This window comes from Myxocyprinus asiaticus, chromosome 6 (genome assembly GCF_019703515.2).
Source record: "Myxocyprinus asiaticus isolate MX2 ecotype Aquarium Trade chromosome 6, UBuf_Myxa_2, whole genome shotgun sequence".
NCBI classification, from domain to species: domain Eukaryota; kingdom Metazoa; phylum Chordata; class Actinopteri; order Cypriniformes; family Catostomidae; genus Myxocyprinus; species Myxocyprinus asiaticus.
Window position 1 is genome coordinate 54034663 of NC_059349.1, and position 16966 is coordinate 54051628.

The 16966-nt window shown below is 37.6% G+C and overlaps 1 protein-coding gene across 4 annotated transcripts in view; it reads left to right on the plus strand.

Moving 5' to 3' along the window:
• The window catches only part of LOC127443008 (protein unc-13 homolog A), a 94808-nt gene that overhangs the window by 37260 nt on the left and 40582 nt on the right, over positions 1 to 16966 (plus strand). For 3 of the 4 annotated variants that reach the window (XM_051701469.1, XM_051701468.1, XM_051701470.1), the window contains exons 1-5: positions 9348 to 9444; positions 10981 to 11055; positions 12929 to 13148; positions 14188 to 14415; positions 14928 to 15069. In XM_051701469.1, coding sequence (XP_051557429.1) covers positions 9367 to 9444; positions 10981 to 11055; positions 12929 to 13148; positions 14188 to 14415; positions 14928 to 15069 — 743 coding nt within the window. In that variant the 5' untranslated portion in view covers positions 9348 to 9366. Of the gene's footprint in view, positions 1 to 2066; positions 2097 to 2286; positions 2495 to 5393; positions 6429 to 7234; positions 7338 to 8398; positions 8446 to 9347; positions 9445 to 10842; positions 10849 to 10980; positions 11056 to 12928; positions 13149 to 14187; positions 14416 to 14927; positions 15070 to 16966 lie in introns of those variants that run through there. The other variant, XM_051701467.1, reaches the window with a different exon arrangement.

Genomic DNA, 16966 nt, shown 5'->3' on the forward strand with positions numbered 1-16966 from the left:
ATTCATGTTTTGAGACGTTACAGACATTACATCAGAAATTAGCATAATTATTTCTGATTCAAAGTAATGTCCAGCATCATCCAATCACTGTCAACCATGTTAAAATAAAATGATACATTATAAATTCTGAATCTATGTACTGATTATCATTGTCACATGTCTGTCAAACATGTTGAGTGATCCAAACATCATCTGCAGCCTGAAACTGAACTTTTGATCAGATTTTAGGAGTGAATGCACTTAACTGCATAGAGAGCTATAGGATGCTCCCTTGCTCCCTATTTAGTGAATGACTTAACCTCCAGTGTGCTGTCTGTCTGCACTGGTCTCAGAACAGTTTGAAATGCATCGTATTTTCATCCTAACTTCATATAAATCACTCAAATTTTGAAAATGGCAAACCGAATGAAACTAGAGTTGTTACTACAATAAAAGTGATTTAGAGACACTAATCTTTTGACTCAAACAGGTTTCAATGTCAAAACTTATTTAGGTTTCTTATCAGGTGTAGTTTTGTTGGTGTTTCAACCAAACACAAACTCCTCTGTGATCACCGCCATGTTGTTTGGTCACATGACTATATGTCAGTATCTACTGTGACATTGTTCTTCAAAAATGATCAAAAGAGTGTCTGAGGGGTGAAAACCACTACAAATTAAATCGGATGAACCCTATATATTTGCTTTGTATATTATAAAGCATGGACACAATTCAGCAGATATTCTGTGGTGTTTTGGGATCTTGTGCTTCTGATGCTCTTTTTCAAGAGTGTTAAATGCAGAGTCAGATTCAGTTTTCACACATAAATCAGATCATCAGCTCTGCTATGAGCATCTAAACCACTAAGTGCTGTTGCTCTCCATTCCTGTCACTGTTTAATGGGATTTATGAATGAAGGATTTGACACTGTGTGCCGCAGAAAGCTGAATGAGCACTGGAGTGCATGAGCACTTGACCGCGACTGACCTCTGTATTTCACACACACACCCTCAGTCTGCATAAGTACTGCTGACACAGCTCCCAGGGGGGTGGGGCTAGACTGTTGGCCCTTCTCATTGGCTGGGAATTAGGAACTGGGAATCATTGCAGGATGTCGGCCAACACAACATCACTTTAATCACAGAGCACTGCTGTCCTACTGAAAGATTGAAACTCATAGGTAGTATTGCCATGAAGATGATAGATGAAGACAGCATATAGTGTAGATATTTCAGGGCACAAAAATGTACCATGGTAATCATAGTTTCCTCCACAATACCGTAGTTTGTAGAGTTATTGTTTCTTCTGCACTTAAAAGCCAAAACAATTGCATCCTTCAAGTGGAGTCTGAAATATCGTAATTACAACCTCCCAAACACATGAACAATCGTGCAAAGTCGTATAAGTGGGAAACTTAAGTGGGAATTCTAGTTGATACCGGAGTTGCTGAGTGTCAGAATGAAAAGATGATGGAAAGCGATGATTTTGCAAAATATTTACATTTCAGTGCTATATTTATGTAATTTTTATATAATAATTTGTTATATATGACAGATCTTATAGTCAACTAATGTAAAGCCAATGATTTAATAATTTGACATATGCCATGCATAAAAGGAATCTTCAGAGTTCAATACAAGTTAAGCTCAATCAACAGCATTGAACTAATGTTGATTACCAAAATATTTAGACTCGTCCCTCCTTTTCTTTAAAAAAAGTAACAGCGAGGCACTTACAATGGAAGTGAATGGGGCCGAAATGTTAAGCTTTTAATTTTATAACAGCACTTACATAAATTTTGTTACAACTTCAGCTGTAAAAGTTTAAATTGTCATTTTTACGGTTGTTTTACAGTTTACGCCGTTACGTTGTCATGGCAGTTAGTTGTAAAATTGGATATAACTTTACACAGAAAAAGGTCATACACAACTGTTTGTTGTGTATTGGTTTTAGTTTGACATCTTTTGTATTTTGTTTCCGACTTGAATGCATGATATGACATGGCCCAATAACAGCCGATTAACCGGCCTGGCCGATCGGTCTATGATTATATTGCATTATTGTTAATTCTCTGTCTTCTCTCACAGGTAACTGGAGTTTGTGGGGTGACCAGCAGAGTGAGTGTTCATATCTGTCATTATAAACTTCAAACAAATGATGTTGAGATGTACAGATACACTGAATACCTCAATTAAGAGATTTGCTACCCCACAAGCAATTCCAAAGACAGCAACAACAAAAACAGTAGCAGACAAAAATGGCAATTTCCCTCAAAAATACAGCTTTTTTTGATGTCCCTTTTTGCAGACAATGATCCAGACAGTGCAATGGATGACAGAGACAGTGATTACCGCAGTGAGACCAGTAACAGCATCCCACCCCCTTATTACACCACATCTCAGCCCAACGCCTCAGTCCACCAGTATCCCATGAGCCACCAACACCGCAACCCCCGCACCTACTCACGCTCCATTAACAGCTGTGACCTCAACTACGACAATCAGAGAGGAGTCAGGTGAGAGAGAAACAGAGGAAGATGTTCATTTACGGGTGTCTGTGTAATACTCACTTTCCCAGATTACTTGCCATGTGTTTATTAAAACAATTACAGCAGCAGACAGCTGTAGACTTTGGTGCACTGTAGTAGACATTGTAGGTTGTAGTAAAAAGCGGTAGACAGTAGAAGACACATAGACAGTGGTAAACAACTGTAGACAGAAACTGACAGCAGTAAATGGGTGGATTGTGTTCATAAAGAATAGACTTTCTACCACCGCAATCACTGCGTAAATTAGTCATCAGCAGCTCTAAGATAAAGCTTTTGTTTTCTATTTGGTCAACTTACAGTACACTAATTGGAGTGTCCTGTTGGAGCAACTTGGAGTTACATGCATTTCTTAAAGGCACAATAGATTCCCCTGCTCCCGGATTGAAGTTTACAGCAAGTGCTTTAGCAGCCCAGAGTCGGATGCTGTGATTCTAACTTGTTGTGATGTGACAAGTTTACAGCAAGTCATTTTTATGTCCTCACTCACAGCAAAATACCAAATTACAGCTAATTAGCAATTCAACCTCACAGAGATGCCGGTGAATGATGTACACAATTAATGATAAACATCCAGTTTTAAACAAATAAAATGCATAAATGATTTGGAGATCCTACATTACACAACAATAAAACCTGTTTAGCAAAAGTCTAACGTATAAAATACGGTAAATTATCCTCTCTGTTGATAATTATATACCTACAAAAGAAATGCTGGTGTTGCCATTTTTATGCTTTGTATGTCATCTTGAGAACATCGGAATGTTACGTCCCATCTAGGGGTAAGGACGCAACATAAATGAGACGCCACAAGCAGGATTAACCAAAACTCCCAAATTTATTGGATAAAACATTTATTTTCTCTTTGTAAGAGTGAAGCAAAGACTTCAGAAATGAGTGTGGCCAAAATAACAAACAAAAGAGATTCTAACTAAATTCAAACTTTGTTTAACTTCCCTAATCAAAAAAGAAACAAAATAAAATACATAATTCTTCCCTATCTCCCTAACTATTCCAGAAACAAGGAAAAACTCAACACACAATAAAAGAAATAGGCCCCCATTTCCCACGGCTTCCTCTTTAAGATCAGTCACATATTGACTTTGGAGGAAACAGTCACTCACTTCAATAAATTAGACACTGGCCTTCACAACCACATGGTAACAATGAAGAAAAACACTACAGAGTACAAAAGGCCACCATGGCCTTGGAAGCCAGCCACATCTGATCAACACTGTCCGCTTAAATAGGCAGACCCCATATCCACCAATCCCTATCCACCAAGGACTATCTGATTTTCTCCATGGTCCAATCCTGTGTGAGAGAGAGAGAGACAAAACACAAAAAGGAAGGGCAGAACAACACACATAATAACAGCGCCACCTGCTGCACAATACGTCAAAGGATTTAACAGGACAACAGAATGCTATGTGGTCGGAATTTGGGAAATATCAAGAAGTAATATAGCTGCAAGAAGCCATTAAGGGGCCAAGCACACCATCTGCAAAAATGGCAATAATATTTTATTGCCTTAAATGATCATCAGATGTGGTATAATTAAGTTGGTTTTAATGCCATAAGGAGAATTCTATCAGAAAATACTCTGGATTATTGGGATTAATACGAACATAGAAATACTTATATCATTTGGCGTAAGCCCCGTCCTACTGTTCAGTGCTCGGATACTTGCTTGAACCGTCAAATCTTACTTCTGCCCAGGACAGGACCTAAACTGGTGGTGATGGGGTGAAGGGGAGTGAAAACAACAGAAGTATGCCAACAATGAGAGACAACTGAGTGGGATATAGCATAATTTCCTCTTTGGCGTGCTTGCTGTCAGATTCATTTAGGCATTATATGAGAACGGTTTGGTCTATCAAAAAACGTTTAATACATTTTTGTCATGAGTTTTCCTAGATGATATACACCAAATTTCATGTGAATCGGACATTTGAGATTACGGTTTGTTTTGTTTCCAGGACTTATGGTTCAAAAGCTATCAGCGTGAGCATTAGTGAAAATTTGAGTTGTTGGTGGCACTACAGGGTTAGACAAAGAGTCACCAAATTTGCTATGGAATATGTTCAAACTGTCCTCTATTAGTGTGCCATATTTAATAACATTCATCCAAATGGTTCTAGGCTGCAGTAGACTTTAATGGCACAAGAAGAAGAAAACTAACAGATACAATAGATGTCTACGTACCTTTGGTGCTTGGTCCATAAAATGTCCCAAATTCAATATGAAATGCAGTATTAATATACAGCTATGCATAATTATATTCATGACATTGTAACTAATTAGACTACCAGTGTAGGCATTGATAATGTGTCCATACCTAAATATCAATTCCACTTGACTTAAAAATACTCTACGTATATAGATTCTAGATTTGCCTTGCAAGCTTGCATCTATTGCATCTCTTAGGAACTGACTGTTCTTACCTTAATGACCAGCCTAAACCCACCTCAGCAAAACTCTGTGTTAGTCACATTAAGAGAATGTTTTGCTAACATAAAAACCTATTGGTGTCACCTCCATTTTGCATGGTGATCTCTAAACAGTGGAGAGCATGGTAGGTCCAGACAGTTGTTAAATTGTGTTTGTGGGTTCCTTTTGAGGAGTCAGAACTGCAGTATTTTATAGCCTCAGAGCTCATGAAAGCACTGTATCTCTGTGATGGATGTTTCTCTCTATCTAATACATTTCATTTTGTTCTTGGCAAAGTCAAGTGAGGCGGTGGAATCAAATTCTGTTACTGGGTCTCATATCATATAGCATATCTCAATGCATTCTTTATTCTGTCACTTTGTTACTCTCTTTTTCTGTCACTTTCTCACTCTCTTTTTCACTCTCTGTTCCTCTCCAGTCCGACCGGGAGCTATGCATCCTCAGCTGAGCTCAGTCGCTGTAGTTCTCAACTGAGTGAAGTATACGGTGAACGAGAACTTTATGATGAGAATGATTCTTACCACTCCTGCCACTCGTCCGTGTCCTACAGCAAGGGCTCGCCTGACTGGGATGAGACGCAGGGCGCATACAGCGATGAGTGTGCCTACAGTAAGGATGGAGGTGAGGAAGGTGCTCTGTATGAGGAAGAGGATGGTGACCTGTATCCAGGAGAGGTGGACATGTACGAGGGAGAGGAGAACTTCAATTACGAGGATGAAGATCTGTATCCATTGGATGGAGCTCTCAGTGAAGACCAAGGGCCTCCATTCACACCCACTCCAACCAGTGCTGCCCCAACGCTGGACGTGCCATCATCTACCAGACCTCCACTGGAGAAACAGTCCTCGCTACATCAACAACAACAACCCCAGTCTCAGATATCACAGTCTCAAAATACCAGCCAACCATCCAATCAAACGCAAGCCCAACCACCAGTCAAGCCCCTAAACCAGCAATCCCAGCCGCCCAGACAACAACCGCCTCCCCAACAGCAGTCATCAGGCCCCATTCCTTCCGTTCAGTCCTTCTTTGCCATGGCTAAACCACTGACTGCCGTGTTTGGATTGGGTGGATCTACTCCTACACCACCTCCTGCGCCAACATCTCAACTCCAACCCCAAATGCAATCTCAACCTCCAACAACAAAGTCCCAGACACCAACGCCACAACCTCCTGCCCCTACAACCCAACATATGCCCCCTACAACAACCAATGCCCTTGAGCCGCCCAACCTTGCCCCTACAGACAACTCCAAAGCTCCTGCATCAGACCCTAAACCTCTAACCCCCACAGAGGAGAAACTTCCCACAGTGGAGCTACCTATGGAGGACGAATTTCCACTGAAAGAATACGACTTACCAATGGAAGAGGCTCCAAAAGAGGAAATGAAGATGGAGAGCCCTCCTTGCTCTCCACCTGTGGAAGTAGAGGAACCTGTACCTGAACTTGAGAGGTACCACAAACGTTTCAACATGCTTTGGGTTTTCAAAACTGGTCTTGAGTGATAAAGGTGAATACAACTCATTCATCAAAACAAAAAGTATAATTGCCGTATCGGATTATTCAGAGGTCCTAACTCAAGTAAAAAGACTAGCTTAGACCAGCAAGAATTTCCATGTGAGTCCAGGCTAGTTAATACTGATTTGGTGCAGGACTAGCAGGTGGACCAGCACTGCCATGCTGGTCACTTCAAAATAAGCTGGTGAATTTAGTTGACCAAGGTAGTGTTGCTGATTAAGCTACCCTGCTGAAAAACTGAAACTATCCTAAGGCGATTCGCTGGTCTTAGCTGGTTTAAGCTTAGTTTAGCTGGTCTGGAAGCCTGGCCAAGTTGGTGTTCAGCTGGTCTAACTACTTATCCTGTTGGTCTCCAAGTCTGACTAGTTTACAAGTGCCCAAAACCCTCCAAAACCGAAACTGTTTGTCCAGTGGAAACCAGCTTGATTGGCTGCTAAGAATGACAAACTACTTTAGACTGGCTTAAAATCTGTTTTTCAGCAGGATAGTTAAGCAATCTGGTGGGTATGCCAGCATCTAAATCTTAAACCAGCAAACCAGACCAGCCTTATAAGTGGAAACCAGCTTGGTGCCAGCTTAGATGGACAAACCACCTTAGGCTGGTTTAAAATCTGTATTTTAGCAAGTTGGTTTTGCAATCTAATGGATATCCCAGCATCTAAAAGTCATGCTGGTGGTTTTCGGAACGGAATGAAAGATTCATCTTGGATTATACATGCAAGCTTGCAAATGTTTTTGCAGTGAACCAGTGAAAGAGGAGCCAAAGGAGCCAGTGGACCCTGCGGTCAGAGCGAAAGAGAACTGGTTAAGACTCTTCGAAAAAGTCCGGCAACAGCTGCAGGAGGTGAGCCATAAGAGCACTTTTCCTTTCTTGAAAGCAAACTAAAAAGTTGTTGAAAAGTTAAAGAAGGATGTAGGTGATGTTGAACTATTATCAGACCCAGAAACAGTATATTATGTACTTTTTATTGATGAAGCAATTAATTTTGTTGAGTTTAACTGGTCCCACATCAGTCGTGTTAAACAGATCAGTCACTATAAGCTATTAGCAATGTTTGAAGAAGAGCAGATATCATGATAAAATGCTTTTGAAGTGAGTCTGTTCACAAACTTTTCACACAGATTTAAGAACATTGTAAACATGCTCACACACAGATATGATTTTATTATTTTTTAGACACTCATATTTTCCGCACAATGCTAATGCTAACAGCACTATAACCGCTGTCATGTTTATTTTGCAGTTTGCCACTCTTTGCTTCTTTTTTGTGTGCGTTATTTTGTTGACTCTTTATCCGTTGTTGTCTGTGTATCCCGGCGTTTTGTCGTCTTTCCAGTCTCTTTTCATTGCTATAGCGATTTGCATGTTCAATCTGATGGCCCATGATTGGACGAGACTGGCAGGTGGGTTCATTGTTAGTTGTGTGAACATTGTGTGGTGGTTTTTGTAAATTGTTGTGTTGAGTTTTGTGCCTACACTTATGTTCTAGATATATTGTCTGAGAACAAATCCCAAATTATTGCTTTAGCGTCCCTGCAAAGTAACACTTTTACATTTTTTTCTTTTGTAAACATTTTCCGTTGCTGTGTTTGTGGTGAATATAGAAAATGTTTTGGGTTTGGGATCAAAGCTAATCAGCCAGTCGGGTTCCCTGCTGGAAATAAAAAAAATCATGAAAAAAAAAAAAAAATGCATAAAATTAAAATAAATAATAATAATGAAAACTGGTGAGGCTAATTGGCTTGGCCAAGCTGAGACACCTGCTGGCCACCGTAGGCTAGTTTAAACATTTTGTTTCTGCAAGGTTTTTAAATGTTCTTATTAGACAAATTACTATAGACAAATGTTTCTCTCTCTTTCCTTCTTTCTCTCTCTCTCTCTCTCTCTCTCTCTCCCTCTCTCAGGCGCGAGGAGAGACAGACTCTCAGTCTCTGTGGTTTGGTAAAGGAGGGTAAGTCACACTCAAGGTAATCTTTAATTGCTCAGTGTTTCCACTGAAATCAACAACCAATACCAGGAGACCAGACAAGTAGATAAGACATCATTGAAGATATATTTTATGCTGCTGTCTGAGTGTACTAATACTCATATACTCAAGTATTTACCTAATCAGTGCAGCATTTAACAGTAATATCTCGCTGATTCTTGAGAAACCAGCAACATTTCCACTTTGATTTTGTCTTCATCTTATCACAATTATAACATAACATTATCACTCACTACCTCTAAAGCCACCTGTCCTCAGACCAGAACTCATGCTGATTAAAATATACATTAAACTTAAGAAAAACTGAACTTGTCTTTATCCTATATCCTATATTGAAACCATTCTGTTCATTGATTAATAGTGAAAGTGAAAGCTACATTTATTAAAATATAAAATATTTATGATACATTTTTGACAGGACGGTATACCGTATTTATGCATCTAATGGTACATTGACACATATTGAGTGAAAAGCAAATGGAAAAATACACATTTTGTGAGAAAATGGAAAAGCAGGAGGTTACATCCCAAATATGAATCAAAACAGATTATTACAAACTAATTCCTGGCTTCAAAAACTTCAATTTGTACACTTCTGTAGCCTGTTCTGTCGCATGTCTCTCAAATAAGCGGTTTACACATTCTGTCAGGTGTAATATTTCATGTTCAGCCATTTATAATGAAAATGATAATCAAGAATGGTAAATGTTTTGCTCCATACTCTCCAGTTAGACATTTATTGCCATACAAAATGATTACGATGTTGATGGAAAAAAAACACTAATGAGAAGGAAATGAATGTGTCTGTTTCTTGAGTGTGCTTTTGCGGAAGAGAGCAGTTTGAAATCATTTTCACACATCATTATGTTTCTATTAATAAGCGTCATGGGAGGAGCATTGTACAGCATTGACAGCATGCCCGATCTACGCAAGAGAAAGACCATTCCACTGGTCAGAGATCTGGTGAGAAACACAACTATATCTGTAATATTCCTTCCTGTGTTTATCTGATTTTCAGAACATATGCTATATACGTCCTTTTAACAACATTTTAACTTCAAAACAGTTCATTTAAAAAAAAAATGTTTTTGTTATTGATGGTATATTGGGGCGGTACATTGCGGTCTGATTGTTTACAGTTTGGATAACTGTATATGGACACTACACACTGTGACATAGGTGTGACGCAAATTTACAATCAACATAAATTTAAAAATGTAATTGTTTTAAAATGTGACTTCTTTAAAAATTGTAATGTAAAAAAAATGTATACAAATAAATAAATAAATGCAGAAATCGCTCCATCCCAACTCCCACTCTGCCCCTAGTTTCAGATGCGGTTTAAAATCTGTTGGGTTAGGGTTAGGTTAGGGGGGGCGCTATATTGTGAAAAATGTTTATGCTTAAAGCGTTAAAGTCTCCGTATACATAAGTCAGGCATATGTGGTATCATTTGAAAGCTTATAATCTGAAATTTTCATAGATACCAATGACTTCTGCATTTATGTTACGTAAAATAACAAAATAAGGCCTCAAAACATTCGCGTTGTAAATTAGCGCCCCCTAGAGGTAATGGGGTAGAAATATTTATATGAAAATAAAAGTCCTTCACATAGCACATAAATGGACAAGTCATATATCAAATGAAAGCTCTCATTCTCAGGAATGTGACTGTACAGTTAATTTTGCTCCCCTAATATCACAGTTCAAAAGATTTTCAAAAGAATCATAAAGTGAAATATGATTTCTGTAAGTCATCAAATACAAACGTCTCTTTTATGTACCAATAACTGCTACTGTAAACCCCAAATAGCTAAAAATCTATATCTGCTTTTACCTTAGGCCATTTTCTAAAAAATGAGCCATTTTTTACTTGTCTGGGAGCTTGCTTGTGTGAGTAATCTAATGTTATATCTTAGATGTCCAGAACAAAATATGCCATCCAGAAGGAAAAGCATGCTAAACAAATCATCAGAAAAATATGTTTTCGACTACTGATGTTATATAGCATCACAAACACTTTTGTCACAAAAAAAAAAACTTTCAGTTTATCATAAGATTATAAACACATACAATATTATTTATGAATAATTGGAGTCTTTTATTTGGGGGGATTTCTGTGAAAATGAGACCAATTTTTTGGCAATGAAACCAATTAGTGTGAATGGTGAGCTTTTAAATTTGAGTGTGAAAAACTGCGAGCACGCTCCCAAAAAGGCACCAGAGTTTAAGTGCTTTTTAAGGACAATGCGTTAGGCTGTGTTAAGTTGGTTTTGGACACATTTGTTTGTCCACTAAGACCAGACAGATTTAATTTTGACTAACACATCTGTTTTCTTTGTCTCTGCTGTCTGGACTCAGGCTATGGTAAGGATTTGTTCTATTAATGTATGTTCAAGGGGCTCTTACTCCTTTTTTTTTTTTTTTAAGTAGAAAGTGTGGAGACATTAAAGAGATCTCATATGTGTGATTGTTCTGTCATGTGGGTACTGTGTTCAGTCTTTAGTACAGAACTCTCGTAAGGCTGGCATCACGTCTGCTATGGCCTCTAGTACACTCAACAATGAGGAACTGGTAAGTGACATGAATCTTTCCATATTATTGTTATTATACATTGCATTTTAATTAGGGCTGTTGATTTAACACATTAATTCTGTGTGATTAATTATATAAAAAAGAACACGTTAAAAAAAAAAATTAACGCAATTAATCATTTCCCCGGACCATAATTAGGAAGATTCTTTCTTTTTGAGCAATTCAAGCTTGAAGTACCACTTGTTTTCTCCAGGGGGCAGTAAGCGAAACTCCAGCTGTATAGGCAACGTGCAGCTTATACAGAGAACAAACCACACTTACTGACAGCAGACAGCACAAGATGAGAACACGTTCTTGCATTCAAACATAGCTTGATGGAGTGTAAATCCGAATGCAGGGATCTCAAGACGTGTTTTTTTAAGTTTCAAACTGCGTTTAACTTGACACAGCAACCTAAAAACAGTATGTTTATGACACGACGCAACCAAAGTGAGATGCTCCAAAAGCATCCGTCTGATGCAGGTGTACATTGATGCGTCCTTAAACAAGCCTTTACAATAAATCTCGGACTGACTGACAAATTCATTTGCAAAATGGATTACTATGAACTGTAGACCAATGATAGGCTTATGTACAGTAATATGCAATAAACAATATACAGTATATTGCATTCTGAAACCACTTTTTGTAGTCTTTTTTAATGCTTTACTTGTGCGCCAAAATAATATAATGCATTTTAATTATCTGTATTATTTTTTTATAATATATATATTTTAATTATAATTTAAATATAAATATTTATAATTAATTAATCATTATATATTGATTTATTGTTATTTGAGGGGCTTTCTCAGCAGATGTATGTATACAGTTAATTTAATTAATTAATCGGCATACCATGTAATTAATTAAATAAAAAATTGTCATCGATTGACAGTCCTAATTTAAATATATAATAACAACAAGAAAGTTTTAAATATAATAAAAGTGTTTAATAAATAAAAAATATGTGATAATTACATCCTCCTGAGACCCAGCACAATAAATAATGAAATTATATAGATATTTTTTTATAAATAAATAAAATGTCAATATAGTGTCTGGTGCATAGGAAACATGACAATAATTGTTTTTTAAATATTTTATTAATATTTTATTTGATGTTCTCTGTATAGGACTTCAGGACCCAGTTACTATGAAAATAAAGGACATTTTTTAGGTTTTAAACTCATTTTGTTTACACGGTTTTAATGAAAATTTAAATAAAAAACATTTAAATAAAAGATGTTGAATTATGTGTTGAATTTTTAATGCACTTGTACACATACAGTATGAATTAGTAGTGTCTGCATTTAATCGGAGTTCAGTTATAATGGGTGTTTTTTTCAGCATTTTCATAGAAATATGGTTACACCCTATAGGTGAAAACACAAGTGTCCGGATGTCCGTACTGGAATCATCAAATTAATCAATGTCTTTCTTGTAAAAGAAAATCATATCCTACTTTGAGAACTCACAAAATTTTACTTGAGATATTTAATATACAAAAAATATTGTAAATCGATCAAATACATAAAATATGCTGAATTGTGAGAAATTTTAAAGACCAAAAAAACCTGTGGCATGTACTGTATGGTTGTATGGTTTCAGAGAAATATAAAAACCAAAATGTCCTCTACAGAGGATAAAAATGAATGGCCTCAGGAGGATACTCTTTTATTCTGCATGTCATGATAAATGTAAATCGTACTGTTAGGTGGTATTACTATGGTATATGTCCATGGTAGTGCCATGGTACTGTGTTTGTTAAACAGTAATATCTTCTTCTGTCACTCACATTATTTGAACATTATGAAATAATTCCAGTTTGTGAGTGTCTCGTGTTGCGTTTGGTCTGTTTCTGCCCCTCTAGAAGAGTCACGTGTATAAGAAGACTCTTCAAGCTCTGATCTACCCCATCTCCTGCACCACTCCGCACAACTTTGAGGTGTGGACGGCCACCACGCCCACCTACTGCTATGAGTGTGAGGGTCTGCTGTGGGGCATCGCTCGGCAGGGCATGCGCTGCTCAGAGTGCGGGGTCAAATGTCACGACAAGTGTCAGGATCTGCTCAACGCAGACTGCCTGCAGAGTGAGACTCTAAAGTTGTTTTTACACCATGTTAATGTGCAAAAACACACTATTTATGCAGAGCTGGGAAGCAGATAACAAATTATAGTGACTCTAGCTGTTTTCAAAATAGTGTAGCTTTAATGAGCTACTATAACTTTGTTTACAACTAAATTTAGAGTGAGGTTTGTATTTGAAACAAGACAAAATTATTTGCCAATAGGGTAAAAGAAAACGTAATTTTAGGGAAAACAAGTTTATTTTTCTTACTACTTTGGCAAGAGATTTTTCCTTGTTTTAAGTAGAGGTGAACCGATAGTGGATTTTGCCAATACCGATAACTATGTTGGTGGGAAAGGCTGATAACCGATTAATCAGCCAATAGTTTTTATTATTGATCTATAGAATGTTTCAAAAAAATCATAGTTGTTCTTTATTGTGGTGAGCAAAGACAAAGAGTCCAAAATGAATAAAATCCCAGATGCAGTTTTTTGTTCAACCAAAATCCCCAAAATAACCAGAAAAAATTCAGATTTGGTGCATAACGCAAGACTTTTTGGTACAAACAAGCCCGAAACACACTGGGGACTCTTATTTTGAAATGACTAAATTATGAAAAAACTATCTGCAACTACCGACAGATTTTTGCACATAACCGATCGTTCCAAATAGCAACTATCGGCACCGATTAATCGGTAAAACCGATATAAAGGTCTACTGCTAGTTTTAAGCATGAATATCACATAATTTTGTTAGATTTCTCTGAAAACATCAATTGTCATTTTGCATGTATAAATGTATCTTGTAAATGTAGCTACTGAAGTTGGAAATGTGTCTTGTAGAAAATAAATGTATCTTGTTTTATTGATGATAGGTATGATATTTAGATATTTTCACTATTTTTTTTAATGTATATTTTACCAGGAAAAAAAAAATTACGCAGTAAGAAAATGATTTGGTAACACTTACAAATATTTTTTAACATCAGCAAATGCACGAGTTATCATTTAACAATGAACAATATTTTATTACACATTTTTATTTTATTAAAAAATCTTCAGGAGCAGCTGAGAAGAGCTCTAAACACGGCGCGGAGGATCGCACGCAGAACATCATCATGGTTCTGAAGGACCGCATGAAGATCCGTGAACGCAACAAACCAGAGATCTTCGAGCTGATCCAGGAAGTGTTTGATGTTGTTAAGGTGACGCACGGAACTCAGATGAAACAAATCAAACAGAGCGTTCTGGACGGGACGTCGAAATGGTCAGCGAAAATCAGCATCACATGTGAGCTCTGGATTACAGTTCTGCAATGAGGAACAAATGAGTACATCAAATTATAGTTCACACACCTCCAGTCAAAACGTGTCTACTGTGTACTTACATTAAAATACATACAATAGGGTTAGGGGTAAGGTTAACAGTGTAACTATAAATGTAATTAAATGTAATTAATTCCACATTTTTCAGTGTTAAATTCCCCTAAAATACATTTATTCACACAAAATTTACATTTACCCTGTTATTTAACTGATTATGGTTAAATGTTAGTACAATGCAACAACACATACTGTATGTACATAACAGGTACATTGTAACACATACTTAAGTACATAGTAGTCAAAGACACCTAATATAAAGTGGGTCCTAACTATTTTAAAATAATATTAAAGACGTCAAACTATTATATCAAAACATTCAAGGTGACTAACATAATTCAGCACAGTGAGTCCAAACTTTTGACTGATAGTGTGTATTGTCCATTTTATCATCTCTAAAGATCGATATCTCTCTGTCAGTGGTTTGTGCTCAGGGTTTGCAGGCGAAGGATAAGACGGGTTCTAGTGACCCCTACGTTACGGTACAGGTGGGGAAAACCAAGAAAAGAACCAAGACCATCTACGGAAACCTCAACCCCATCTGGGACGAGAGCTTCCACTTGTAAGTACATGAATGTAATCTTTGGAGTGTCATCTATTCTACTTAAAAAACATACATTTAGTCACAAATGAATTAAAGGAGTTTTACCCCTCAAGAAATGAATTGTACCTTTCTCAGATATGTTTAATGATGTCCATGAGATCCAGTATCAGAGTTTTATAACAAAGCCGGTTAACCCTTATGTTGTGTTCCGTTCACTTTGACCTGGACGACTTTTTTTTTTTTTACTTAATCCAATTGGAATAAAATTCTTTGACTTTATTCACATACAGTATCTGAAAAAAAAATAAAAAATTGACCATTTTCTTTTAATTGTTTTTGGTTTTATTTCACTTTGTTACACGTTCCCGGTCAAAAATGACCGACCATTGGAAATAAATGGATTAGACTACAAAATACAGAAATATTAAGTGTTCAGGTGCGTCCCAATCCTTTAGATGAGCACATATGTGGATGTGTGTTTGCACACACAAAGTCCTTGGACACACACACACACACAACTCACACACAAACACACACAATGTGTGTTGAGCGCCCTTTTGTGCATCGTCTTTCCATGTACACTCTCTGAAGAAAATTTCAAGATCTACTCATCATATTATGTTGTGTTTGGGCTTGTTTGAATCGTGATAATCTGCTGTAAGTTACATTATGTCATTGTCATTGTATTTGTATGTTTCAGGAAGTAATAAGGAAAAACGTAACAGAAAGACACTCCTGTTTATTATATTTATGTGTGTCTGTGGGAATTTCATACACTGAAACTCACTGCAGTTTGGCCTCCGAGTGAAACAGTTTTGCTCATTGCATTTTACGAATTGAGACGATATATAACACATGGCTATCTCATCTTTTTATGAGTGTTATGAGGAGGAGGGCGGGGCCGGGCCATGAGTGCAAACAGCTGGGCCCCAATCGGGCTAACAGCCGAGGAGAGGGATGGAGCCGAGCCGGATGCGGCGGTTCGGGAGAGAGAGAGAGACAGAGAGAGAGAGAGACACACGGCACAATGAAGGTGAAGGCCGGTGCAGGCCGGCCCAGGTGGGATCCCCGCAGCGTCAGGGATGTGGAGCAAGAGCGCGTGCGATGGTACCCGAAAGATGGTGAACTATGCCTGGGCAGGGCGAAGCCAGAGGAAACTCTGGTGGAGGTCTGCAGTGATCCTGACATGCAAATCAGTCATCTGACCTGGGTATAGGGGCGAAAGACACAAACATAAACACACACGGCAGCTGCGTGTGACTCTCTCTCTCCGAACTGCAGCATCCGGCTTGGCTCCATCCCTGTCCTCAGCTGATTAGCCCTATTGGTGCCCGGCCGTGTGCACATAGGATCAGCTATATGCATTGTAAAGTCCAGATTCTAAGCTTTAAAATGACACCTATTTTGTTCAGATCAAGCAAGTGGTTATTAATTTACTATGTAATTATTACTAGTATTATTATTATTATTATCCGCAGGGAGTGCCCCCCACTATGAGCTCAGTTCAATGAATCCTTCTATCAATAAAAAATATATATATAATTTTAAATATGTCTAAAAAGGAGTACACACCAGCTGAGGTGTGGTGAGTGTACTGGTGCACTATAAAAAGATCTAATTCAATATCTTGTGAAAATATATGCAGTATGAGAGATTTAAAAACAATCTTAGTGTGCCGGTCATTTTTGACCGGGGACACAAAATGTGTTAGCACAAAACAAACACAACAGGAGGGTTAATTTAACATAAGCTGGGTCTCCCTTTCATGATGGCTGTCATTTTAAGATTAATTTGAGTTATTAAACAAACATCAGACGGACTTACTTTGAATTCCAACATTTTCTGTCTCTGACAACCTGTAACAAATGCACACTTGTCACTTGTTTTTGGGAACATCATACATACTTTATTATAT